This window comes from Anomaloglossus baeobatrachus, chromosome 3 (genome assembly GCF_048569485.1).
Source record: "Anomaloglossus baeobatrachus isolate aAnoBae1 chromosome 3, aAnoBae1.hap1, whole genome shotgun sequence".
NCBI classification, from domain to species: Eukaryota; Metazoa; Chordata; class Amphibia; order Anura; family Aromobatidae; genus Anomaloglossus; species Anomaloglossus baeobatrachus.
Window position 1 is genome coordinate 573165254 of NC_134355.1, and position 25760 is coordinate 573191013.

Here is a 25760-nt window from a genome sequence, read left to right on the forward strand (position 1 = left end):
CCAAGGACGTTGCTGGCGCGGCTAGATAGTCACGAGGAGGCTGCCTTAGTGGCAGCGGCTCCTCCGGTCTTTTGAGGACGTGGCTTTGCGCGCCAGTTGGATTTACGATCCTTGGCTGCGGTAGTGGACGAGGTCGAGGGCTTAGAGGACGACCAGTTAGAGGAACGAAAGGAACGAAACCTCGATTGGTTCCTGCCCTGGACAGGTTTCTTGGGTTTAGCTTGTGGCAGGGAAGTACTCTTCCCGCCAGTAGCTTCCTTAATTATGTCATCCAGCTGTTCCCCAAACAGCCGGGACCCAGTAAAAGGGAGACTCGCAAGGTACTTCTTAGAGGAAGCGTCTGCTTTCCACTCTCGAAGCCACAAGATCCTGCGGATCGCGAGGGAGTTAGCGGAGGCCACCGCAGTGCGGTGAGAAGCCTCCAGGATGGCAGACATGGCGTAGGATGCAAAAGCCGAAGCTTGAGAAGTTAAGGCATCCGTCTCAGGAATAGAGTCCCTGGAGAGGGAATGAATCTCTGCCAGAGAAGCAGAGACTGCCTTAAGAGCCCACACTGCCGCAAAAGACGGGGAGAACGAGGCTCCTGCCGCCTCATATACAGACTTGGCCAGAACGTCAACCTGGCGGTCAGTGGGATCCTTAAGAGAAGTGCCATCAGCCACAGCTACGACTGTGCGGGCTGAGATTCTGGACACCGGAGGGTCTACCTTTGGGGACTGTGCCCATTCCTTAACCACCTCTGGTGGAAAAGGAAAACGGTCATCTGAACTACGCTTCGGAAAACGTTTGTCAGGACAGGCCCTGGGCTTGTTAACAGTGGTCTGAAAGCTGGAGTGGTTAAAAAACATACTCCTAGGTTTCTTAGGAGAGGTAAACTGGTGTACCTCTACCAGAGAGGGTTGTTCCTCTGACTCTGGTGGGTTGAGGTTCAGTACGGAGTTAATGGACGCAATCAAGTCACTAACATCCGCATCACCCTCAGACAAGTCAATGGGGTACATAGAGGCAGCGTCTGAGCCCACAGTAAACGAATCTTCCTCGCCCTGCACCTCGGCCTGTGAATCAGAGCCGTGGGACGAGGAAGGAGAAGGTTCCCTGCGTCTCCGTTTAGGGGGACGGGGTCCTAGGACATGCTCTGAGGGCTCTGCCGAGCTAGGAGCCGCAGAGACACCCTGAGAGGGGGGCTGATGCAGGGCTGTGGAGTCGGTAAGCCAAACCTTCGACTCTGACTCCGACTCCTCAAATTCTCTTGCACCGACTCCGACTCCGGCTCCGACTCCGGCTCCTACATATATTGCTTATAGTTAGGTGAAAAATTTATTGTAGTACATGAATATGTGTATGTGAACATCAGACATTTAATAATTTTTATGATACAATAATCAAGATATTTGGATAGAACATAAAATATATTTATTGGAATACAACTTTAGAACACAAAAAACTGTAATAAATTGTAAATATGTAATACACTATGTAATATACAGTAGATTACATATATATCTTGTGTGTGTGTATATACTGTATATATATATATATTATATATATTACATATTTACAATTTATTAGTTTTTTTGTGTTCTAAAGTTGTATTCCAATAAATATTTTATGTTCTATCCAAATATCTTGATTATTGTATCATAAAAATGATTAAATGTCTGATGTTCACATTGTACTACAATAAATTTTTCACTTAAATATAAGCATTATACTAAATGTTGTTATTTAGTAAAATATTCAGCACATTCTGCATTGCACTCCTGTCCCCAATTTATTATATATTTTAGGAGTCGGAGTCGGTGCATTTTATACCGACTCCGACTCCACCAAAATGAGCTCCGACTCCGACTCCACGACTCCGACTCCACAGGCCTGGGCTGATGCATGGACAGCAGTGTCCGGGACAGCTGCCCCATGGAGTCGGCAAAAGACTGGGAAATAGCTTGTGAAAAGGAAGCTACCCAAGCCGGGGGTTCAGCCACCTGGGCCGGAGCAGCCAGAGGGACCCCTGAGGCGGCTCCAGGCTGAGACACAAACATGTTAGCACAGGCATCACAATGTGGGTATGTGCTTGGCTCTGGCAGAATGAGCTTACATGCAGTGCATATAGCGTACATGTTTGCAGCCTTGCTCCTAGTAACAGACATGCTGCTGAGGTGGAAGCTCTGCAGCCAGAATACACTCCTGTAGAATGTCTGAGAGTGTAATAACAGTCCACAACCAGAGGTTGTGGCTTACCAGCCCTTGCTCTGTGTGCCCTCCGGATTCCACCACTCCTCTTGAGAAGCGTCAGCCTTCTAACAGTATGCAGCTGCAGCAGCCAGCATCTTACAGTGCAAGAACGCTGAAAAAATGGCGCTGGGAGAAGAGGGGGGGCGTGTATAAGCCCCAAGAGCGGGAAAACACGGAGGGCAGAGAGATACAGGAAGAAATACAGGGGAGGGAACATCTCCCCAGAGAGGAGTGCCCTCCCCTCTGCTGGTCGGGCGGAGGGCGGCGCCGTATGCAAAACATGCAGAGAAGCCAAAACCGAAACTAGGCCCAAACTGAAGCCGGGGCCTAGATTTTAAAATGCGGCCGACGAGCAGGCACCTTCGGCGCGGTTCTCAGGGGAAACCCCCAGAACCGGCCGGAATTAACAGTAACGCTAAAGCACATACTGTCCCCCCAATAAAAGTACCCGGGACCCCTGAAAAAACGTCTCAATACTTAGCTTTTGAGACGCAGGGCCATGTCCCTGAGTGGGGGTTAACGCTCCTTCCAGCAGGGACCAGACAGGGCTGCGGATGGAGACCGGCCTCCTGCAAGCAGAGAGGACCGTGATGGCTCCCACTTCAAACAGAGCCTCGACAGAGGATGCGAAGGAGCTCGGCATGTGAAGGCTCCAGCCTTATTAAAGTCAACCTTAACAGCACCCGACAGAGTGGGGTGTGAAGGGACATGCCGGGAGTCCAGACTGGACCCGCTTTTCTTCCAAATCTTTAAAATAAAAAAAAAAAAAAATATCAGAGAATGCAAGTGTGTGATCCTCCTGAAACACAAAGCATTGAACTGGGTAGATTGTCATCCAGGGGGTGTATATAGCCCGGAGGGAGGAGCTACACGTTTGAGTGTAGTACTTTGTGTGTCCTCCGGAGGCAGTAGCTATACACCCATGGTTTGGGTCTCCCATAAGGAACGATAAAGAAAAAAAAAAAAAGTGGTGTACTGCTGCTCTCATTTTGTATCTACTGATGTGCACCAGAGCTTCTGTGTGTTTATCACATGACCTATCACATGATCTAGCAAAGGTGATCATTTGATATGTCACACGGGCTGGGCATACCGCTACTGCCCGGGGTCCTAGCTACTCTTAATCCGCCCCTGACTAACATTTGGGGCTCCTAAAGCTGCAGTACACACAAATATGTGTGCACAATTGCATGTAAAATGGAGCCTGTCATTTTAAAAATAGTATCTGGGCAGTGGAGAATATATATTTTGCAGGGGGCGCTGATCAGCTAGACATACTTTTGGGGGGAAAGTTTCAGTAAATCTTTTATTTTGTTTATTGAAGTTCAAGGTGTCTGTAAGCACAGTGCAGTGATTGACAGTTTTCCTTCCATGACTGTGTGACGACGACCCTACAGAGCAGCACCTTCCACTGGACTCATACACACAGTACATACTAGTATATCTAGCAAGCTCATATAGATGGAATGCTCAGGGGGTCATGTAAATAGAATATAATCCCAAGCACTGATCATGAAATCAAAGAGAGGAGACAGTAATCTGCAGAGAACTCTGGGAGTGAGGAGCTATGCCGCCATCACAAGGCCTGCAGAATTACAATGGGATATTGTGCAGACTGGACAAGTCAGTCGCCTACTGACTACATACAACACATTGTGACCAAACAGGTTAAACTAAGTAGGTGTGAATTATCCCAGTAACAATTACTGACATCTGGAATTAGGAATGAATCACTTCCTGGGTTCACACGCCCAGCCGAGCAAGAAGGCCCAGAAAGCCGAGGAGTCCGAGCCCAGGAACCCGAGACATGCTTCATTCCTCAGCAGAAGGCTGAAGACACCATCACTACGACGGGGAGCGAGACTCAGAAAATTACATTTTACTCATTTACTATACAACGTTTATTCTTTTTTTTTTTCCCCATATCAGAAACTAAATAAATAAAATATGTAAATCTTGCAATTTTCACATTGGCCACTATGGGTTTTTCTTTAGTCTCCAATTTTCTGAAATTCACATGTACATTAGCAGCAATTAATAGACTCTGACCCTATGTATTATGTTGAAGCATCTAATGAGCGTTAGCAAAGGTCATTGTGAAAGGAGGGGGGGGGGGGTCAGCTGTGACCATCACCTATTGTGATTGGTGGATCCTGTGTTTTCTATGTATACACTGTGTGCAGAATTATTAGGCAAATGAGTATTTTGATCACATGATATTTTTTATACATTTTGTCCTACTCCAAGCTGTATAGGTTTGAGAGCCAACTACCAATTAAGTAAATCAGGTGATGTGCATCTCTGTAATGAGGAGGGGTGCGGTGTAATGACATCAACGCCCTATATAAGGTGTGCTTAATTATTAGGCAACTTCCTTTCCATTGGCAAAATGGGTCAGAAAAAAGATTTGACGGGCTCCGAAAAGTCCAAAATTGTGAGATGTCTTGCAGAGGGATGCAGCAGTCGTGAAATTGCCAAACCTTTGAAGTGTGATCACTGAACAATCAAGCGTTTCATGGCAAATAGCCAACAGGGTCGCAAGAAGCGTGTTGGGCAAAAAAGGCGCAAAATACCTGCCCATGAATTGAGGAAAATCAAGCGTGAAGCTGCCAAGATGCCATTTGCCACCAGTTTGGCCATATTTCAAAGCTAACAATAAAGCAAACTTGCCAAGAGGCAATAAGGTGCAGCCCAAATCCTGATATCAGCAACAATATATAGCAAGGATTAAAATATAACTTTTAATGTTATCTGTCTAAAAACAATAGACCTTAATAGAATAGTAAATATAGTGCAGTGCATAAACAAGAGTGATAAAAAGGATGGATCTCACCCAGTTTTTCTCTCCCGAGCAGATGACACACCACCGGAACAGACCACAGGCGGAAAAGGGCAAAATCAGACAAAAGGGGAGGGAACAATAATTTCAATAATTCCTATCCCTGTCGTGCCCATGCAAAGTGCTTCCGCCCTTACAAGGGCAGCACCCAAGCCAAGTAAAGCTACCCCAATGGAGATATACCCCTCCCAATCCATCCTTTTTATCACTCTTGTTTATGCACTGCACTTTACTATTCTATTAAGGTCTATTGTTTTTAGACAGATAACATTAAAAGTTATATTTTAATCCTTGCTATATATTGGTCCATATTTCAGAGCTGCAACGTTACTGGAGTATCAAAAATCACAAGGTGCGCCATACTCAGGGACATGGCCAAGGTAAGGAAGGCTGAAAAACCACCACCTCTGAACAAGAAACATAAGATAAAACATCATGACTGGGCCAAGAAATATCTTAAGACTGATTTTTCAAAGGTTTTATGGACTGATGAAATGAGAGTGACTCTTGATGGGCCAGAGGCTGGGCCCGAGGCTGGATCAGTATAGGGCAGAGAGCTCCACTCCGACTCAGACGCCAGCAAGGAGGAGGTGGGGTACTGGTATAGGCTGGTATCATCAAAGATGAACTTGTAGGACCTTTTTGGGTTGAAGATGGAGTGAAGCTCAACTCCCAGACCTACTGCCAGTTTCTGGAAGACAACTTCTTCGAGCAGTGGTACAGGAAGAAGTCGGTATTGTTCAAGAAAAACATTATGTTATGCAGGACAATGCTCTATCACATGCATCCAACTACTCCACAGCATGGCTGGCCAGTAAAGGTCTAAAAGATGAAGAAATAATGACATGGCCCCCTTGTTCACCTGATCTGAACCCCATAGAGAACATGTGGTCCCTCATAAAATGTGAGATCTACAGGGAGGGAAAACAGTACACCTCTCAGAACAGTGTCTGGGAGGCTGTGGTGGCTGCTGCACACAATGTTGATCGTAAACAGATCAAGCAACTGACAGGATCTATGGACGGTAGGCTATGGAGTGTCATCATAAAGAAAGGTGGCTATATTGGCAATACATTTTTGGGGTTTTGTTTTTGCATGTGAGAAATGTTTATTACTAAATGTTTTGCAGTTATATTGGTTTACCTGGTGAAAATAAACAAGTGAGATGGGAATATATTTGGTTTTTATTAAGTTGCCTAATAATTCTGCACAGTAATAGTTACCTGCACAAACAGATATCCTCCTAAGATAGCCAAATCTAAAAAAAACCACTCCAACTTCCAAAAATATTAAGCTTTGATATTTATGAGTCTTTTGGGTTGATTGAGAACATAGTTGTTGATCAATAATAAAAAAAAATCCTCTAAAATACAACTTGCCTAATAATTCTACACACGGTGTAGAGGTGTTACATTACTGGTCACTGTAGTCCTGCCTCTGAGGATAAGGAGCTTGTTGACATCTCTTTTGGAATGGACAAGTACGAGTCTAAAAGGGCCAGTGTGAAACTTGCGGACATATTTGTTTGTAAAGAGTCTTCTACAAGTAATGATAAGCCCTATGGTGCACCACAACAGGCTTTTCTTTGGGGTTGTGGACTTGTTCACCTGCATGACATTGACAAATTATAAGCAGGCAGCAACACCAACAGCTTATAACATATAGGTTATAACTAGAGTTGAGTGGATTGGTAATAACCCGGGTCCGGCGGATCAGTGGCGGGTTGACGAGCGAGAGAGAAAAAAAAAAAAAAAACGGCTCCTGATCGTGCAACCGGAATCCCACGTCCGGGTCGGATCCGGATCTACTGCTGAAACCGCGCGGTTCCGGATTTTTCAAGTCCGGGTCCACTCAACACTAGTTATCACTCAATAGGAGTTATGTAATGACAGACAGAGCTGTGTGTGATTACCAAGTGTGGGGACTACAGCAGACACGTGTGATAAATAACACTACTTCAAACTTCACCTCATTCTTCTAGTGATGGGGGAAGAGCAATACAGCAGAGTTGACAGCACTGCGAGGAGAGCTGCTAGAGTTGCTCGTAATGAGACAAAGCTCAGCTCTGCTGTATCGCCTCCCACTTGATGAAAGGTACAGTATATGCAATCACACTTAACTTTGTAATCATACACAGCTCTGCAATGAAGATCAGACTGTCAGTTATTACATGTCTCACATAGATGGCCTTACAAGCAAGATTTATATGAAGATAAAAGTAAAACAGTCCAATCAACTGCACAGGTCTGCAAACACCGTCTGCTCAGTTATGCAACCACATGACATCTATAGTGGTGTAGGGAGGCGCAGGAGGACAGTGCAGGAATGATAGGTAATGCCAAGCATGCTGAAAATATTATTTGCCATTTAAAAATAAAAGGGAGGAAACTGTTTTATACAGTAAAAACACTATATACAGAAAGTATGCTCACTCCTGCACTATAGCTGACAGAGAAATGAGCACTTCAAGTAGCCCTATATTTTCACAAGAGAGTTGATACTTCTGGAAGACACTTTGTAAATGTGAACAGCGCCTTACGTTACGCCTCATCAGTTTGTTACTAAGCACAGCTCCAATCTCCGAGTGAGGACATTAATCTGCAAAGTCAATGGTGTCACAAGTTCCCAACTGTACAGCAGCTAAAGGCTGTAATTATAATTCAGCAGAGAAGTAAGGTTTCATATTCTAAGGGAGAATACACATCACATCCAATAACAGGGCACAATCCAGCCTAGGGATGAAGGAGATGTTCTGTACCTTCTCTGCTTTCTTGTCCGAGATGTCCTGCTTCTCCAGTACTGATATGCTTTCCTTCAGGTTCTTCACTATGTCTGCAGGAGACTTATGGGACTTCCCAAAGGGAAATGGCATGTTTGCTTGGATAACACTGCTTTACAGCCCCGGACCTCCTGCGGGATAAAAGGTGGAGATGGACATCAGCAATGTGAAGAGAACCTGCAGACGTCTTCTGGTGCTCAGGCTGTACAAATGTATGGCCTCTACACCGGTTACTATGAAAAAGACCAATTCTATTTATTGACAGAAGATTCCCCCCATTTGTTGGGATTTAACCCCTTAGTGACGGAGCTAATTTTCACCTTAATGACCAGACCAAATTTTGCAATTCTGACCAGTGTCACTTCATGAGGTTATAACTCTGGAACGCTTCAACGGATCCCGGTGATTCTGAGACTGTTTTTTCGTCACATATTGGACTTCATGTTAGTACCAAATATAGGACAATATTTTTTGCATTTATTTATGAAAAAAATTGAATTTTGGCAAAAATTTTGAAAATTTAGCAATTTTCAACTTTTGAATTTTTATACTGTTAAACCAGAGAGTTCTGTGACACAAAATAGTTAATAAATAACATTTCCCACATGTTTACTTTACTTACGCACAATTTTGGAAACAACATTTTTTTTTGTTAGGAAGTTAGAGGGGTTCAAAGTTTATCAGCGATTTCTCATTTTTACAGCAAAATTCACAAAACCATTTTTGTAGGGACCACATCCCATTTGAAGTGACTTCAATAGGCCTAGATGACAGAAAATACCCAAAAGTGACACCATTCTAAAAACTGCACCCCCCAAAGTACTCAAAACCACATCCAAGAAGTTTATTAACCCTTCAGGTGCTTCACATGAACAAAAGCAATGTGGAATGAAAAAAAGCAAAAATTAAATTTTACCTAAAAATGTTACTCTAACCCAAATGTATTTACTTTTAGAAGAAATAACACCACAAAATGGACCCCCAAACTTGTTACCCACTTTCTTATAAACGCACTGATACCCCACATGTGGTCAGAAACCTCTGTTTGGACAAATGGGAGGGCTCGGAACAGAAGGAGCAATATTTGAATTTTGGAAAGCAAATTTGGCTGAAATAGATTGCGGGCACCATGTTGCATTTACAGGTCCGCTAAGGTGCCTAAACAGAAGAAACCCCTCACAAGTGACACCATTTTGGGAACTAGACCCCTCGAGGCTTCTATCTAGGGGTATAGTGAGCATTTTGGACCCACAGGTACTTCACAGATTTCGTTAACGTTACATTGTCATATTGAAAATTTTAATAATTTTCTCAAAAATGTTGCTTTAGCATCAATTTTCTCACTTTTTCAAGAGGTAATTGCAAAAATTTGACCTCAAGGTTTGTTACCCACTTTTTTATGAGCGCGGTGATACCTCACATGTGGTCTGAAACCTTTGTTTGGACAAATGGGAGGGCTTGAAACGGAAGGAACAATATTTGAATTTTGGAAAGGAAATTTGGCTGAAAAAGATTGCGGGCACCATGTCACATTTGGAGGTCCCCTAAGGTACCTAAACAGCAGAAACCCCGCACAAGTGACCCCATTTTTTTGAAACTAGGCCCCTCAAGGAATTTATCTATATGTTTGGTGAGTACCCCTGAACCCCCAGGTGCTTCACAGAATTTTATAACGTTGAGCCATGAAAATAAAAAAATAAAATTTTACCACAAAATTGTTATTTCAACCAGGTAGCTTTTTTTTTTCACAAGGGTAACAGGAAAAAAAATCACTATGAAATTTATTGTGCAATTTCTCCTGAGTTTGGCGATACCTTATATGTGGTGGAAATCAACTGTTTGGGCACACGGCGGGGCTCGGAAGGGAAGGAGTGCCATTTGACTGCAAAATTGGCTGGAATCAATAGCGGACGCTATGTTGCATTTGGAGAGCCCCTGATGTGTCTATACAGTGAAGCTCCCCAACATGTGGCCACATTTTGGAAAATAGACCCACAAGGAATTTATTTAGATGTTTGGTGAGTACCCTGAACCCCCAGGTGCTTCACAGAAGTTTATAATGTTGAGCTGTGAAAATAAAAAAATACATTTTTACCACAAAATTGTTACTTCAACCAGGTAGCTATTTTTTTTACAAGTGTAAAAGGAAAAAAAATCAGCATAAAATTTATTGTGCAATTTCTCCTGAGTATGCCGATACCTTATGTGTGGTGGAAATCCACTGTTTGGGTGCACAGCATGACTCGCAAGGGAAGGAGCGCCATTTGACTGCACAATTGGCCGGAATCCACGCTATGTCGCATTTGGAAATCCCCTAAGGTGCCTAAACAGTGGAGGTCCCCCACAAGTGACCCCATTCTGGAAACAAGACACCTCAAGGCTTTTATCTAGGTGTATATTGAGCAGTTTGAATCCACGAATACTTCACAGAATTTGATAAGCTTAGGTTGCCATATTGAAAATTTTCATTTTTTTCACAAAAATGTTGCTTTAGCATCAAATTTCTTACTTTTTCAAGAGGCACCAACAAAAAGTGGACCCCACAGGTTGTTATCCAATGTCTTATGAGCACAGGGATACCCCACATGTGGCCAAAAACCTCTGTTTGGATATATGGGAGGGCTTGGAATGGAAGGAGCACCATTTGAATTCTGGAAAAGTTGAAATAAATTGCGGGCACCATGTCACATTTGCAGGGCCCCTTGGGTACCTATACAGCAGAACCCCCCACAAGTGACCCCATTTTGGAAACTGGACCCCTCAAGGATTTTTTTCAGGAGTATAGTAAGCATTTTGAATCCACAGGTACTTCACAAAAATGTTGCTGTAGCAACAAATTTCTCACTTTTTAGGCTATGTGGCCATGATCCAGCAACACGGCGTCTAGTACACATTGCCAGCCTTCCTGCAGAGATGTGAGTTGTCCACGGGAGAACGCAGCTGCCCATGCCCACGATATGGGTTCAGGCTGCTGTGGACTTTAGCTCTATTCTACCTGCAGAGAACACTCTTGTCTCCGCAGCATAAATTGACATGCTGAGGCTCGGGAAGCTGCACCACAGGTCAGTGTATGCTGCGGAGAAAAGAAGCACAGTGGGCACGGGATTTCTAAAAATCCTTCCACTGTACTTCTACTGCACAACACAGCGTTATGGACACAGGGAAAACACTCTGCGCCCAAAATGCTGCAAACCCCGATTGTGGGCGCACAGCCTAAAATGCTACAATGAATGAATGGATAGATGTCAAACATATATAACGTCCCACCCCCCTGCATATTCTAAGCTGGTGCCTTTTAGTGCCTTTCATGTGACACTAAAGGGTGCCTATCCTTGTATTTAGCCCCCCAAAAAATTAATAATGAAAATAAACAACGTGGGGTCCCCCCTATTTTTGATAGCCAACTAGGGTAAAGCAGACAGCTGTAGCCTGCAAACCACAGCTGACAGCTTCACCTTGGCTGGTGATCAATTTGGAGGGCTCCTCAGGCTGTTTTTGTTTTTTTTTAAAAAAAAACAAACAAACGTGGGGTCCCCCCTCAAATTAGATCACCAGCCAAGGTGAAGCGGACAGCTGGGGTCTGGTATTCTCAGGGTGGGAAGAGCCATGGTTATTGGACTCTTCCCAGCCTAAAAATAGTAGGCCGCAGCCGCCCCTGAAGTGGCGCATCCATTAGATGCGCCAATCCTGGCGCTTCGACCCAGCTCATCCCGCGCCCTGGTGCGGTGGAAAACGGGGTAATATACGGGGTTGATACCAGCGGTTATGTCACCTGGCATCAAGCCCTGGGGTTAGTGATGTCACGGCATCTAATCAGATACCCGACATCACCAACCCAGTCAGTAATAGAAAAAAATAAAGACAAAAAAAAAAATTTATTTGAAAAAACACTCCCCGAAACATTTCCTCTTTCACCAATTTATTGAAAGTAAACAAATTCCGGTCGCTGTAATCCATTTTGGAGGTACACGACGACTCTGGACCTTCTAAAATATGGGGGGGCACAATCAGGGAACGTATCCCCAATTTTCTGGAAGAGCAAGCTCTCCATGAGCAGTGTGGGTGCAGTAATCTGAGAATACTGCACTCACACTGCCCCGGTCCAACCTAGGGCAGAGTGACCTGCAGTAACCTCATTCCAGAATATGAGGGGCACGCTCACAGAACGTACCCCCCCATTTTCTAGAACAGCAGGCCCTCCATATGAGGAGTGTAGCTGCAGATTACTGCACTCACGCTCCCCCGGTCCACCCTACAGCAGCATGTGCAGCAGCGAGATCAGCGTCCCTGCTTGCAAGGAGCTGGCTGACAGTCGCTGTCTGCGCATGCGCTGCCAGCTTTCCAGGAGGAGGAGGAGGGATCGCGAGGACCGGAACAACAGCTAGGTACCGGGGAAGACCGGGGGCTGATGGCGGGAGACCTGTCGGGACCTGGGGACGACTTTTCTGTCGCATGTGACGTGTCACATGCGGCAGAAGGAGCAGGATGAATGCAGCCGCGCGCTACTGTGCGCTGCGCGCCGCCATTTTGCATGCTCCGGCGGGCAGAACGGGGGGGCTCTTTGGAGAACCGGAGGGGGCTCCGGGGACCAGGGGGCTCTGGTGTACCGGAGGAGGGGTCAGGGGGAGGACGTTTCCCTCCGATCTGAAATGTTTGATCATTTCAGATCGGAGGGAAATGAATGCAGAGCCGGCAGCGGCGGCAGTTTTCTGTGCGCTTCGGCACCATTTTGACTGTTACGGAGAGGGGGGTAGGGGTGGGGGGGGGGGGGGAGACTCTCCGGTACCGGGGGCCTTGGGGGCACTAGGGGTTTATATTTCTTCCTCATCTGACATGTTTGATCACGTCAGATGAAAAAGAAATCCGTTTTACCGGCCATTTCTTTTTTTTTTCATGTGTTCGTCGGTATACGGTGTATACCGGTGATCACATTATCGGGGTCCAAAAAAAAAAAACACCCCGATTCTTAATCTGGGGGGGGGTCTCAGCTACCCCCGGTAGCTGAAACCCCCGAGATTTTCGGTCGCTGGGGGGCGCTACAGGGTTTTTTCGGACCGCCGCTTTAAAGCGGCGGAACAGAATAAGTACCCCGTTTTGCCGCCGCTTTAAGTCGTACGGCCGTCGTTGTGAGGTTAAAAGCCCTATAGTGAATATAAGTATAGGGGTAAGGATATGCTTTTAGATATTCACACACAGACAACACACACACACGCACGAACGCACATGCACGAACGCACGCGCACGAACGCAAGCGCGCGCAGAAGTGAGGGGCAATTTCTACTCGGTGCAGCTTACTTTCTGCATCTCATTATGGCAAATGAACCCCATCTATGGCACCAAACAGATCGGCGTCATGCAACACTTTGGGAAATCTGCTAAAATTGTAGGCATTTTTGTACTTCTTAAAGCTCCATTTACACAGGATGATCCAGAATGTTTGTCTTTTCATCAGGTTGGCTTCTCACTGTCACTTGCTTTCAGGCCTGCTCATTATGCTTATGAATATTCACTGCACCACAGAATAGTGCTTTTGTCACCATTTTCTGAGACCTTTATCGTTCTCATTTTTCGCGATCTGGGGTCAGTGACGGCTTAATTTTTGTGTTGAGCGGTTTTTAATACTACCATTTTTTTGCAGATGTGATGTTTTTGATGCAATTCTGGCGTTTTGATTGTTTTTTCTCACCACGCCGTATACCGATCAGATTAATTGATTTAATATTTTGATAGATGGGCACTTCTGAATGCAGCAATACCAAATATGTCTATTTTTATTATTATTGTTTTATTTTCAATGGGACATAAGAGGGCTGATTTGAGGTTTGGGGTTTTTTTTTTCAGATTTAAAAACTTTTTTTTAATTTTTTTACGATTTTACTAGTCCCCCAAGGGGAAGTTATATCTACACTGTCTGATCGCTTCTTCTGATCAGAGTGATGCTTCAGGTTAACAGGCACGGGTGGATCTGATCTGATCAGTAGACATGTGCGGGGAATAACAGGGGCTCACCATGCGAGCCCGCATTAAAGGGACAGATACGGCTAAGGACATATAGGTATGTCTTTGGTCATGAAGTGGTTAAAGGGAATCTGTGTGCTGGTTTTTGCTATGTAATCTGAGAGCAGACTACCATACGGGTTGAAAGCCTGATTAAAGCAATATGTCACTTGTTAGTCTGCCTGCTGTACTTTTGACACAATTACTAAACACACAGCTCAGTAAGTGACACATTGCTTGAATCAGCCGGACTTTACATAAAGTTTAGTACTGGACCCGAACTTGACCACATCCTCATTGGAAGTCACCGATTGGTCAGTAATTGGGCACTTTGGGTCTCCGCCCACTTACAGCCAGACAAAAACGGCACTTCCGGGGGAAGGAGGACAGGGGTTTTTTTTTATATATATATTTTTTGGAACACACAACATCTGATAACGCTGATTTTACCCCCAGTGTGAGCCATTAAAACACTGCAAGTGGCTCACACTGGGCCAAGCACCGAGCGCACCCCAGCACAGCGATGCTCACTTGAGTGCTTTGTAAAGCATGCAAACTTCAGCACCGATTTTTTTTTTTTTCTTTGTAAAGTCTGTTTTTAGTACGAACACTAAACTTAATTTCAGGTTTGCTCATCTCTAACGGGGACTGCAGTGCTCAAATAGGTGACCGTGTTTTACCGGTCACCAGCCCTTTAACTGCTCCTTACACTGCGAGCATGTGCACGCAGCCTTCACTATTGGACGCTGTGGCACATACAAAGAAGTCCAATGCCAGGACGTACTTTGTGAGTGGAGTCAGCACATTCTGCTCTCTAGTCCCAACAATAAAGACAGTAGAACCCATGTCTCCTATGTGGTGTATATACAGCAGCCTTGGTTTTTCCTATTTGGTGTATATACAGCAGCCTTGGTTTTTCCTATGTGGTGTATATACAGCAGCCTTGGTTTTTCCTATGTGGTGTATATGGTTTCTCCTATGTGGTGTATATACAGCAGCCTTGGTTTTTCCTATGTGGTGTATATGGTTTCTCCTATGTGATGTATATACAGCAGCATTGGTTTCTCCTATGTGGTGTGTATACGGCAGCCTTGGTTTTTCCTATTTGGTGTATATACAGCAGTCTGTGTTTACTATGTAATAAACATATAGAAGCCCCAGAGTTTCCTATGTGATGTATACTGCAGACCTTCCACTGCTTGATTTCTATAAATGTACCGTGAACAGTGATCACCTGTCCACTATGAGATCTCCAGTATAATATATATCTGTATTCAGAACTTACAGCTGCAAGTTCTTCTCAAATTCATTGTAAAGAATCGCCTGCGCTCCAGACCGACGCCAATCTAGAAAAGCAGTTGCGAGAGCAACATGATTATTACCACCTAACACCACACACCTCAACCAAAAAGAAGTATTACCAGCCTTCACATAAGGGGCGAGTTTAATATTTGATCAAATATAACGGGATAAATTTCAGGTTGACGATTTTGGCCCCCAAATTAGATGATAAATAAGAAACAAGCTTCCCTACCCTGCTCTACAACTTAAAATCATTTCATTTACAAAAAAAGTAAAGTCCCCCGCATGTATCAAGGGGAACAAAGTCACAATTTCCATTAAAATGTTTCTAAAAAGTAACCAGGTTATTACACTTTTACATTAGGAGCCATAGAACCACAAAACTCTCCAACCTTAGGGTATAGGTTTCTTTTTTCTATGAGCTTCTATCCAAAAATCAGAAGTACTATCCTCAAATGAACAACTATCAAACAGAAATACATAAGACACTCAAACTCTAAAGAGCAAAAGGGTAACAATGTTTTGACCTTTTGACTTTCAGACTTCATTCACTACAGCTTTGAGCATGCGGCTACCTTCATCTTGGCTATCTCATATATAAATATGACTTGCAACTATTTAGCATATGATTAGTTATACAGAATCTTGGTCATGTCACTGCATTATTACTGTTTTACTACTGGTGTTTGAGAAATCTTATTCTTCCTGTATACTATAAATTACAGCCTGTTCTCCTATTCCCTAATTGCTCAGTGTGTTACTAGATTGATTTTCAAAGCAACAAGTCACTGGTTCGAATTCACGAGCAGCCATGAAGATTTGCCAAGAAAAGAGAAACAGCTTCATCCAGCTCCTCAATCGCGGTCTCTCAGCCAAGAAAATTGACAAACTGCATCATGTGAGGACATGACACCTAGAAGAATGCGAAATGAAATCCGCCCAGCCATTCACAAGCCAAGAGGTGGACGTCCTGGCAAAATATCGGAGTCATCAAGTTAGTTCATCACAAGGTCTATCAGTTCTGGTGTAACAAACACGGCAGTGGAGGCGGCTCATATGCTTCATCATAAGGAGATCACAGACGTCCATGCAAGTACCATGCAATGCACATTACACAAGTCTGGAATGGTGGCCCAAAATAAAGGTGAAGAAGCCTCAACTTCAGCATCATCATAAGAAGCGTCAGTTCTTGTTTTAAAAAAAAAAAAAAAGTGGACAGTAGTAGATTGGAAATTGGTGATTTGGAGCGATCAGTCGAAACACAATAATCCACGTTCTGATGGCTGAAAATGGGTCTAGAAGAAACAAGGGGAAAGGGGATCGCAGATCGAGAAATTGGAGGAACTGTCATTATCAGTGGAGGAAGCCTGATTATATGGGAGTGTTTAACAGCCAAAGGCATTACCAGGATCGATGGTGGTCTCCATGCTGAGGTATATGTGAGTGTCCTAAGGGACAAGTTACCTCGTACACTCAAGTACTCTGGGTATGAATAGGACGACAGTGTTAAAGCAGGTCAGCGACCCGAAGCATACAGCGAGATTGGTGATGATTGATGCTGGATTGGTCCCCGCAGTCCCCAGACCTCAACCCAATAGAAAACTTGTTGGTAGAGTTTAAAAAAAAGCTGTATACATATCCAAGTGTGTCGTCCAGTATGCAGCAACATTGGGAACGTGTAGAAGAGACTTGGGATCAGATTTCGGGTGAGACATGCTTGAATCTGATCGAGAGCAGGCCCGGAAGGATTCAGGCAGTGACAAAAGGCAAAAGGTGGATTTACAAAATAATAAAAATACATTTTTTAAATTTAGACTTTTAGGAGCAAAACAGTAACAATGCAGTGACATGACAAGAATCTACATAACTAATCATATTCTAAATATTAGCAAGAGAAATGTATGTATGAGATAGCCAAGATGATTGTCTGTAAAATGTAGGTAGTCTCACTCTCAAAGCTGTGGTGGACGGTGAGATATGGAGCCGGAAAGTCAAAGGTTCAAAACATCGTTATCCTTTTGCTTGTCAGTGTATTTGGGGAAATGCAAATTACTCTATCATTGTAACATACACTTCTGCTAATAGTCTTAGTTCTCTCACACAAACACACACAGAAAAAAAGCTGCTTTGTGGATTTAAATGGTAGATGGCTCCTCTCTTTTTAGTGGATCCATGTGTACAGAGGCTGCCAGACACCGAGTACATGACATCACTGGCGGGAGTCCTAGCAGACAATAGCGCCGTACATTCCCTACTATGTATGTACAAGGAATCCAGTGCGTGGAGAAAACTTGGCATTGGGCAACCCTAAGATCTTCCTTTATGGCAAAAAGAAGGGAATTTTGTTACTTACCGTAAATTCCTTTTCTTCTAGCTCTTATTGGGAGACCCAGACGATTGGGTATAGCTACTGCCCTCTGGAGGCCACACAAAGCACTACATTAAAAGTGCAAGGCCCCTCCCCCTCTGGCTATACCCCCCCGTGGTATCACGGGTTCTCCAGTTTTAGTGCCAAAGCAAGAAGGAGGAAGCCATTAACTGGTTTAAACAAATTAACTCCGAATAACATCGGAGAACTGAAAAACCGTTCAACATGAACAACATGTGTACCCGCAAACAACAAAAAAACATCCCGAAGGACAACAGGGCGGGTGCTGGGTCTCCCAATAAGAGCTAGAAGAAAAGGAATTTACGGTAAGTAACAAAATTCCCTTCTTCTTCAGCGCTCTATTGGGAGACCCAGACGATTGGGACGTCCAAAAGCTGTCCCTGGGTGGGTAAATAAATACCTCATGTTAGAGCTGCAAAACAGCCCTCCCCTACGGGGGTGTCACTGCCGCCTGCAGGACTCTTCTACCTAAGCTGGCATCCGCCGAAGCATAGGTATGCACCTGATAATGCTTGGTGAAAGTGTGCAGACTGGACCAGGTAGCTGCCTGGCACACCTGTTGAGCCGAAGCCTGGTGACGTAATGCCCAGGACGCACCCACGGCTCTGGTTGAGTGGGCTTTTAGCCCTGAAGGAACCGGAAGCCCCGCAGAACGGTAGGCCTCTAGAATTGGTTCTTTGATCCATCGAGCCAGGGTGGCTTTAGAAGCCTGCAACCCCTTGCGCGGACCAGCGACAAGGACAAAAAGTGCATCGGCACGGCGTATGGGCGCCGTGCGGGAAATGTAGATTCTGAGTGCCCTCACCAGATCTAGCAAACGTAAGTCCTTTTCATACCGGTGAACCGGATGAGGACAAAACGAAGGCAAGGAGATATCCTGATTAAGATGAAAAGAGGATACGACCTTAGGAAGAAACTCCGGAATAGGGCGCAGCACAACCTTGTCCTGGTGGAACACCAGGAAGGGAGCCTTGGATGACAGAGCCGCCAGCTCAGACACTCGCCGAAGCGATGTGATCGCAACAAGAAACGCCACTTTCTGCGACAGCCGAGAAAAGGAAACTTCCTTCAGAGGCTCGAAGGGCGGCTTCTGGAGAGCAACTAGTACCCTGTTCAGATCCCATGGATCTAACGGTCGCTTGTACGGGGGCACAATATGACAGACCCCCTGCAGGAACGTGCGCACCTTAGGAAGACGTGCTAGACGCTTCTGAAAAAACACGGATAGTGCCGAAACTTGCCCTTTAAGGGAGCTGAGCGACAAGCCCTTTTCTAACCCCGATTGCAGGAAGGAAAGAAACTTGGGTAATGCAAATGGCCAGGGAGACACTCCCTGAGTAGAGCACCAGGATAAGAAAATCTTCCACGTCCTGTGGTAGATCTTAGCAGAATTCGACTTTCTAGCTTGTCTCATTGTGGCAACCACTCCTTGAGATAATCCTGCAGATGCTAGGATCCATGACTCAATGGCCACACAGTCAGGTTCAGGGCCGCAGAATTCTGATGGAAAAACGGCCCTTGGGACAGTAAGTCTGGTCGGTCTGGCAGTGACCACGGTCGACCGATCGTGAGATGCCACAGATCCGGATACCACGACCTCCTCGGCCAGTTTGGAGCGACGAGTATGATGCAGCTGCACTCGGATCTGATCTTGCGTAGCACTCTGTGCATAGATTGCAAGGTTTCAAGGATTTTTGCCATAGACACAGACATATTATCTGCAAAAACTGCAAAGTCTGTCCCTGTCACCGGGGCAGAACTTACAAGCGTCTCAGCCTGGGTCGCTACCTCTCCTGACTCCGGCTGGCGAAGCAGCACCGGGTCGGAGCATTGCACACAATGGGGGTCATCGGAGCCTGCTGGTAGATTAGCCCCACATGCAGCACACGCAGTATACACAGCCCTTTTTGCCTTGGCAGCCTTGCGTTTTGAGGATGACATGTTGCTGCTTCCACAGAGCGATCTGGGATATGCAGCCAGAAGCGACCTCACAGTGCAAGAAATACAATATCTATATATCTGTACACAGTACACCGATACACCGTGAGGCACTAGAGGGACCAGCACAGAAAAATCGCTTACCGCCCGCTTAAAAAAGCGGGTGTGTGGTCGCCAGATAGCCCCTAGTCCAGGTCTCCCAGAGCCTTGCGTCCTTCCTCCAGCCAGGCATGCATGTAATGGCTGCCGGCGTCTCGAGAGAGGAAGGGGGGCGGGCCCTGGGCGTTCCTGGCCAAGAGCGGGAAGCCTGCTTCCCTCTGTGCCAAGTGAGAGGGCTGGAGCATGTAAATCAGGCTCCAGCCCTCGTCGCTGCTAGCGAACAGCGTCTCTCCCCTACCCTGAATGACAGGGTGGGGGCGGGAACGAATCGGAGCTGCCGGCGTCCTAGGCCCAAAAAGCCGGGGACTAAATTTATAACCGCCGCCGCCGTAAAAGCGCGGACGGCGGATCCCCGGCGCACCACAAGTCACAGCAGCGCCGCCCGGTCCAGAGGGGGTCGGCGCTGCGTTCCCATACACAAAAAAGTCCCCCAGTAATCTGTAGGGACACCAACTCCACGTTGCGGTCCCCGGCGCACTACAACACCCAGCCAGCCCGGAGTGTGTCTGTGCCTGCCGGGGACACAGAGTACCTGTATGATGCAGGGCCTGTCCCTGATCGTACTCCTGCTCCGTCTCCATCAGGTTCTAATGGGTCTGTGGATGGAGCCCGGCATCAGAGCTGAGAGGCCGGCAGGATCCCACTTCCACAGAGCCCTACCAGGGGATGTGGAAGGAAAAACAGCATGTCAGGCTCCAGCCCTGTACCAGCAATAGGTACCTCAACCTTACAACACCATCCAGGGGTGAGAAGGGAGCATGCTGGGGACACTATATGTGTCCTCTTTTCTTCCATCCGAAACAGTCAGCAGCTGCTGCTGACTAAAATCTGTGGAGCTATGCATGGAATGTCTGACCTCCTTCGCACACAAAGCTAAAACTGGAGAACCCGTGATACCACGGGGGGGTATAGCCAGAGGGGGAGGGGCCTTGCACTTTTAATGTAGTGCTTTGTGTGGCCTCCAGAGGGCAGTAGCTATACCCAATCGTCTGGGTCTCCCAATAGAGCGCTGAAGAAAAAACGTGTAAAAGGGTTCAGGCTTCTTTTTCATTCTTATTTATACCTGCATCTAGTGCATGGAACCATTTAACATACAGCAATAGATGAGCGATATGCACAATCCAGGCCACTATCAGCAGAGATAATTACAGTTTATGATCAGCAGATATAATGGTATTATATTATTATGCTTGTGGAAAATCTTAAGGCCCCATCCACATTAAACTAATGTAGGACGAGCAGCCGATATCGCCAACAGTCTGAGGTTTACGGCTTTTTTAACTCTGTTGATGTCGGAAGTCTTTTTGCTCTCTGGGAGATAAGCCATTACCAGAGGTATGGGGCAGCAGCTCTCTGAGAACACGGGGACCTTTACTGACACTCATAACAGGCAGGGCAATGTTTTACCTCACAAAAAGAATCAGCGGTGTTTAAGTGTTGTAAAGCGTTTACACTCTTTTGCGTCCTCCCCAGCCCAGGAGATGTGGTATGATCAATCCATGTCACTGTACAGTCAGACATGGCTGTTACACAGCAGGGACACATACACTACTCACAAAAAGTTAGGAATTTTGGCTTTCAGGTGAAATTTATGTAAAACGTAAAAAGGTCACGCTACAGTGATATTTTATCAGGAAAGTAGGGGATTGATGTAGAAGCAGCAATGGTGATTTCCTCTTCTAAAACAATTTACTGAAACAAAAGCCAACAACAGTGGTGGCCAGTCTCTCTGTAACTCTGTTCCAACCTGCTGATGACACTCTGTGATTCTCTAAGCTCAGTGGCCACTGCTGTCTAAGAACATGCTGCTTGAAGCCTCACAATGGCGAGATACTGCTGATTAATTTTTAGGCGTCGTCTTGGTCTTATGACTTCAAAATGTGATCTGTATGATGAGGACCGTTTAATTACCAATTCTAATTGCACCTCAAAATTTATTGAGCAATTCACAGATCAAACACTTGTGAATTTTGCTATTAAGCTCCTTGTTACAGAACAGCAAGTTGTGCAGAAAGTGCTGAAATATTGAAGAGTTGGGCATGGGCATTCAGAAGATCAGAGAAGGTCACATTAAAGTCACCTGGAAAGGTTAGACGGCATTTTAGGATCATCCTGATATTTCATCTGAAAGCCAAATATTCCTAACTTTTTTGTAAGTAGTGTATATAAGATTATCTCAGCATTGGAAGATCCAATTCTGGAACTTATTATTTACTGATAAAGCTATATGATGTTTCTTAAGACAGACGAAGTGGAGGAAAGCTTGACACGCCCAATGGAAGAGGTCACCACACATCCATGGAGTGCAACGACATGAAGTCCGCCAGGTGGACTAGAACTTAAATAAGAGGAAAAAATATCGGCACATCCAACGTAGAATAATTTTTCTCTATTGTCACATGGTATTAAAAAAGTCCATCCATTTTCAGAAGACCCTGACGCGTTTCCGACGCAAAAGAGCGTCCTTAATCATAGGCTAACATTTTTAGTGAGCTCTAGACATTTATAGGCAAAGATCAACAATATAGAGACAATTAGTAACACGTGATTAAAATCACACAGTAAAAACAAAAAAGTAGGATTGGACAAAAAGAAGGGGGAAGGGATTGTGAAACACCGCAGTATAGAGCATCTCATGTAAAGTACCAGTAATAGTATTTCAGCAACGACAGAGCAAGTCATATTTAATCTCATTGCAGGAACTGTGTGACTGAACACATTGGCGTGAAGGGGGAGGGGGGGTGGAGGTAGAATTTTTTCATATATATTATATCTATCTATATCTCTCTCATATATATATATATATATATATATATATATATATATATATATATATATATATATATATATATATATATATATATATATATATATATATATATATATATATAATCATTTCTATAATTCATACCTTCTGGAAATTTGTTTTTCAATGTAAGGATCCAGTAAGCTTCTCCCAAAGCTAGATTTTTCATCCTGTTACCACCTCTAGTGGATGCATTGACTTTCTCAATAGCAAAAAAAAAAGAGAAGCTATCCAGCCTTCCCCTATGTGCAGTTATAAAGTGTTTGGCGGCTCCCGAGTATGAAGCATTGCCATTATTAATGTTTGCAATGTGTTCAGCCACACGTTTTTTTTATTTTGCCAGACGTATATCCAACATAGCGCAATTCACATGTTGCACATTCAATACAATAAATTGCATGGTCTATATCACAATTGATAAAAGATTGTATCGTATGCGTCTTACCAGAAGGAAGTGAAATCACAGTTTTTCTATTTTGGGCATAAGCACATACATTACATCTGGATCCCCCACACCTATAAAAACCTTTCACTTGTAACCAATGTTGTTGTTGGTGGTTTACTGTTGAAAAGAGCCTCTTTTCCATAGTAAACCGACAACAACATCCACTAGATGAAAAATCAAGCTTTGAGAGAAGCTTACTGGATCCTTACATTAAAAACCAAATTTCCAGGAGGTATTAATTATAGAAATGATTAATATATATATTTATTAATTATATATATTAAATAAAAAGAAAAAAAAAGAAAAAAAATTCTCCCCCCCTCCCCCTTCACTCCAATGTGTTCAGTCACACAGTTCCTGCCATGAGATTAACTATGACTTGCTCTGTCGTTGCTGAAATACTATTACTGGTACTTTACATGAGATGCTCTATACTGCGGTGTTTCACAATCCCTTCCCCCTTCTTTTTGTCCAATCCTACTTTTTGTTTTTACTGTGTGATTTTAATCACGTGTTACTAATTGTCTCTATTTTGTTGATCTTTGCCTATAAATGTCTAGAGCGCACTAAAAATGTTAGCATATGATTAAGGACGCTCTTTTGCGTTGGAAACGCGTCAGGGTCTTCTGAATATGGATGGACATTTTTAATACCATGTGACAATAAAGAAAGAAATTATTTTACGTTGGATGTGCCGATATTTTCTCCTCTTATGTTTATTAAGCTCAATGTTGGTGCCAATGTTTCATTTATATACAGATTTTTCTATTTTCTCGTTTTGCACTTTTTTCACTTATTGTCCACTTTTCGCTGATTTCTGAAATCTTGATGACGCAACATCACAGGAGAATACTTCACTCTCAACCTAAAACTTTATAGTTTGAGCTTTTCAGTTCACATGGTTATACTGGAGGAGTGGATGTGATGGGTCAGAAAATAACATTATTGAGCCTTTTTTGCCTTAATACTGTCACAGAATTAAATAATGTTAATATTTGGATGCCTAAGGAGACCTACACACAGTAAATAGCTGTTTGCCCAAGCGAGTTTTAGCCTATTATTCACCTGACAAATATTCCCTATAATTTGCCAGCCTCCCCAGTGCAGAGGAGCGCGCACTGTATTACCAGCAGTAAAGGCTCAGGCTGGGCTGAAACGCGTCCTGCTATTGAAGTACATGGTGTGTGCGAGCAGCAACACACGAGTGCTGGGATTATTTTTTTTATCATCCCCTACACCTTAGATTGGAGGTCAACATTGGTCTATAGTTGAAAGGTTGGTCATGTTGCATTATAGATCTGTATCCCATCAATGGAAACACAGACAAAGCCACAGCGGTGATGGATCAGAAATTTGTTGATTTACATTACAACATTGTGGACCCAAGACTCCAACCATCACAGACCAGTCATGGACTGGTGAGATCATGCACAGCACTGACCTCACCAGCGCCATGCTCGTACCCGCCCATAATCTCGCGCCTGCGCATTTAGCTCTCCGGTGTGAGCGAGGGCAGCTGTATTCTGCTCTGGCCGTGATATGGCAGAGCGAACTGCGCATGCGCGAGCCGACCTAACTGCACAGGCGCGAGATTTGAAAATGCGACGAGGAGGATGACGGAGGCGTCATCCCGTCAATCAATAAAGGAGGACGGCGATCAGCGGCAGGAGGGGGGAAACGGAGCAACAAATGAGCCCGCCCATCTGGCCAACCAAGGTAATTAGCATACCTAACGGCCAAGTTTTATAAAGTTATTTTTGGGGTCTGGAAGCGGATTCTGGGCCAAAGTGCACCTTCATAGAACGCAGCCCAGGAGCTGCAGAAGGGGATTCTTTTAGTTTAATAGGGACAAATCTGGTGACAGGTTCCCTTTAAAGGGTTATTTCCATCTCCAAGATCCTATGCCAATACGTAGTAGGTGTTATAATAATAATAGCCCATATCTCCAATTAGAAATGTAGTATAGTTCTCCTAATATAGCTATGTCTCTTACTTGATGTGCAGGGCATTGCAGCTTAGGTATCCATGGTTACAAGAACAAGCAACTAACTGTCATTATGTGAGTGAATGTAACCCATGGATACCTAAACTGCAATGCCCAGCAGATGAGGTAAGAGACATGGATCTATCAGGAAAACTATACTCCATTTTTAATTGGAGGTATTTGCTAATATGATAAGTATTACCCTTACTACATATTAGGACAGGATCTTGGAAATGGTAATAGTCCTTAATGCATGAAACAAACGGCCTAGAAGGGTGACACAGTTCAAGTAAATATCAGGCCATGTAGGCAAAAAGGAGAGGAGCGTCTCCGAAACAGTTAATAGTGTAAAAACGTGCCCAGAGATCTGCTATAATTAGTGATGAGCGAATACTAAATATTCGGGTTTGGATTCGTACTGAATACCTAGTACTAGTCCAGTATTCATCATGAATAACGAACCTAATGCAAGTCAATGGGGATCCCGAATATTTTTCTTGATGATTTCCCATTGACTTGCAATGAAGGGAATTTTGTTTACTTACCGTAAATTCCTTTTCTTCTAGCTCCAATTGGGAGACCCAGACAGTGGGTGTATAGCTACTGCCTCTGGAGGCCGCACAAAGAACTACACTTAAAAGTGTAAGGCCCCTCCCCTTCTGGCTATACACCCTCCCGTAGGAGTACGGATTCCTCAGTTTTAGTACCAAAGCAAGAAGGAGGAAAGCCAATAACAGTTTCAAAAACAAATTCAATCCGATAACAAGATCGGAGAACTTAAGAAACAACATGAACAACATGTGCACCCGAAAAACGAAACCCTAAGAACAAATAGGGCGGGTGCTGGGTCTCCCAATTGGAGCTAGAAGAAAAGGAATTTACGGTAAGTA

The 25760-nt window shown here is 44.4% G+C and overlaps 1 protein-coding gene across 2 annotated transcripts in view; it reads right to left on the reverse strand.

The window, feature by feature from the left end:
• The window catches only part of CAB39 (calcium binding protein 39), a 75334-nt gene that overhangs the window by 26289 nt on the left and 23285 nt on the right, over positions 1 to 25760 (reverse strand). For both annotated transcript variants that reach the window (XM_075340954.1, XM_075340953.1), the window contains one exon: positions 7830 to 7981. In XM_075340954.1, the coding sequence (XP_075197069.1) occupies positions 7830 to 7943 (114 nt within the window). In that variant the 5' untranslated portion in view covers positions 7944 to 7981. The remainder of the gene's footprint in view (positions 1 to 7829; positions 7982 to 25760) is intronic.